The sequence below is a fragment of the Sinocyclocheilus rhinocerous genome, unplaced genomic scaffold (assembly GCF_001515625.1).
Source record: "Sinocyclocheilus rhinocerous isolate Xijiao unplaced genomic scaffold, SAMN03320098_v1.1 scaffold216, whole genome shotgun sequence".
In the NCBI taxonomy this organism is placed as follows: domain Eukaryota; kingdom Metazoa; phylum Chordata; class Actinopteri; order Cypriniformes; family Cyprinidae; genus Sinocyclocheilus; species Sinocyclocheilus rhinocerous.
Window position 1 is genome coordinate 612,825 of NW_015661078.1, and position 2,878 is coordinate 615,702.

General features: G+C 36.7%; 1 protein-coding gene across 3 annotated transcripts in view; it reads right to left on the reverse strand.

Annotated features, from left to right (window-relative positions):
- Positions 1 to 2,444, reverse strand: part of tars2 (threonyl-tRNA synthetase 2, mitochondrial) — a 12,099-nt gene extending 9,655 nt beyond the window's left edge. For all 3 annotated transcript variants that reach the window (XM_016535774.1, XM_016535773.1, XM_016535775.1), the window contains exons 1-2: positions 2,292 to 2,444; positions 1,015 to 1,181 (exon numbers count right to left, since the gene is read on the reverse strand). In XM_016535774.1, the coding sequence (XP_016391260.1) occupies positions 1,015 to 1,181; positions 2,292 to 2,408 (284 nt within the window). In that variant the 5' untranslated portion in view covers positions 2,409 to 2,444. The remainder of the gene's footprint in view (positions 1 to 1,014; positions 1,182 to 2,291) is intronic.
- Positions 2,445 to 2,878: the final 434 nt, after the last annotated feature.

Genomic DNA, 2,878 nt, shown 5'->3' on the forward strand with positions numbered 1-2,878 from the left:
CGATACCTTTTTAAAAGCTCATTATCGTCAAATGTTTCTAAAATGTTTATATTCCGAGGCAGATTGATGGCAAAAGCCATTTTAGGATAGTTCAGATTTGGTCTTAGTGACTTAGGAGTCCTCTTCACTGCTCCTAATGTTTCACAGATTTAGGAGCTAGTTTTAGCGCTAAAACGCTTTGTGAAATACTCTTAGAACAAAAATGTAGGAGTCCTAAATTTAGGACTGACACACCCATTATTTTTAAGATTTTCTCCTAAATCGGCGAGTTATGAGCTACTTTTAGCCTTAAGATGTTTTGTGAATACGGGCCCTGATGTCTGGGGTTGCTAAGACTTTTTAATGTTTTTGAAAAGTCTTTTCTGCTCACTGAGGTTGCATTTATTTGATCAAAAACACAGTAAAAATAGTGAAATATTATTAAAATTTAAAACGGCTGTTTTCTGTGTGAATATCTGTTAAGCTGTAATTTATTTCTGTGATGCGCAGCTGTATTTTCAGCATCATTACTCCAGTCTTCAGTGTCACGTGATCTTCAGAAATCATTATAATATGCTGCTTTACAGCTCAAGAAACATTTCTGATTATTATCAATGCTGCACAATATTTTTGTGGAAACCGTGATGCATTTTATTTTTCAGGATTCACAGATGAATAGAAAGTTCAAAAGAGCAGCATTTATTTGAAATAGAAATCGTTTGTAACATAATAAATGTCTTTACTGACACTCTTGATCAATTTAAGAAGTAAAATGATAAATTTCTTAAACCTTTGAATGGTAGTGTATGAATAAATTGAATAAAAGCCTATTCATACCATATTCAAAAACATGCACAACATTTTTTAAATGAAACCGATAACCTCTATGTGTTTGAAATATTGTACAGCAATAATATGAGTTTGGAGGTTAGGTCAAATTGCTGAATCATTAGGATGTTTCTCAGAGAATGATAATTCGTCACTGGTATGTATATCTGTACAGAAGCTGTGCTGTCAGCGTTGAGTTGTACTGACCAGTGCGCGGGACAGTTCATGGGTTTGAGAGCGAAGGTGTGCGGCTCACAGGTCACCGTGAACATGTTCTCACTGTAATGCTCCCAGTGACCCGATCGCTCCCACAGAGACGTGCTGTACAGCGTCGGGGTCACGACCTCGCTGAAGCCCCGCCTCCTGTACTCACTCTGACAGGAAGAGCAAGTGCTTACATTAGAATTACATGTGCCATTATGAGTGCACTCCACATTTGTTTGGAGTAAGAATATATGTAATAATATGATTTCAAATTTTTGTAGTAATATGCATGCAGAAACTTTTAGCCCTGAAATTAAAGGTTTTTAACACTGTGAAACCTGGCATATGAATAGCCAGGGAAAGAAGAAGAAAAAAAAATATATATATATATTTTTTTTTCTTTTTCTTTTTAATGGATCCATTTATTGAAGCTTTAGACAAAATAATTTTAAAAAATCTGAAAAAAAAAAAAAAAAAAGTCATTGTTGAGTTTCATATTTGCGCCATCAGGCTTTTATGGCTCATGTAGTCTGATACAGTGAGAATATGGAGGAAAAAATCAGCTCAATTTAATTCAGAGGCCCAAACTAAGCAGAGATATGCAATTTAGTGCATATGCTGATATTCATATGGACAAAAAGTCTGATGAAATGAAAAGTCTGATAGCTTGTAAAATCAGTGAGATCTTCATAACAGCAAATACTTACATAAAATGACATAAATATCAGTCGTCCCTCTATATCTCCAATAATGTGTCTTAGTAAGATGAGATTGAAATGATCCAAACATATAATGCAATGCAATCCAATGCTGATTGAGAGATGAAGAAATAAACGCTCCTCAAAAGATCCTGATGATCAGATGTGAGACTCGTATTTTAACATGATTTTTCTAGAAAGTTATGAATCAGACGACAGAAGGCATGGAGTAGATTGTGCATGTGACAGCAAAGTTTTGATCATGTCGATCATTTAGAAACCTTAGAAATTTGTGTATTAAATATGATACAGTAGGCTTACGGGGTTAAGATTATGAAAAACATAATTTAAGGCAAGCATGTCCAAATGTTTAAGCGGTGCAGTATGCCTTTGGCCACTAATGACCTATAATAATGACCTACACCCTTCAGAGTGCTCACTTCAACCGCCCTAAAGACGGAGTAAATGCACATTTAAATGCAAAAAGCAATGCAGCATGATACACTACTGCTGAAAGTGGGAAATGGATGTCGCGAGCAGTGTGTGAGGGTGAAACCGTGCCGACGTGGAACGAGTTCGTACCTTTATAAAGTCAGTGAGCGTGTTGTATATATGAGCTCCTTTAGGCATGAAGAAACAGCTGCCAGGACTGACATCATGAAAGAAGAAGAGCTCCTGCGCCTGAGACAAGAACAACATCAGAGCCAGCTGGAAATATCATACAAACAGACAAAACAGTGCTCGGGTTTATGTTGCTCTGGCTCTTATGACACTCATCTCGGGCTCATACTGACACACAGCGGCATGAATGTAACGTCATGCAAAAGCAAATGCAATTGTACAAATGCAAGATGAAATCGCACTTGTTTATGAATCGAGACTATTTGGACTCCGTATGTTCATGCTGTCGCGAGCCTCACACAGTAAAGCGGTCATTAAAGCAATAAGCCCCAAGAAGCCGTGGTTTACAGTGAATTTATAACAGCTAAGGAGCGTTATTTACACTACAAACATACACCTTTGTTTACGTTTGTCTGTTGCTCGGCAACCACTTTGTAGCAACCACAACTGTTTCTGAGGAACTACATTGTTTGGTGGAAGAATACTGTTTATATTAATATCATTACACTTTATTTGCTCTGTTTTATTTTGTGAAACCTTACTACGTA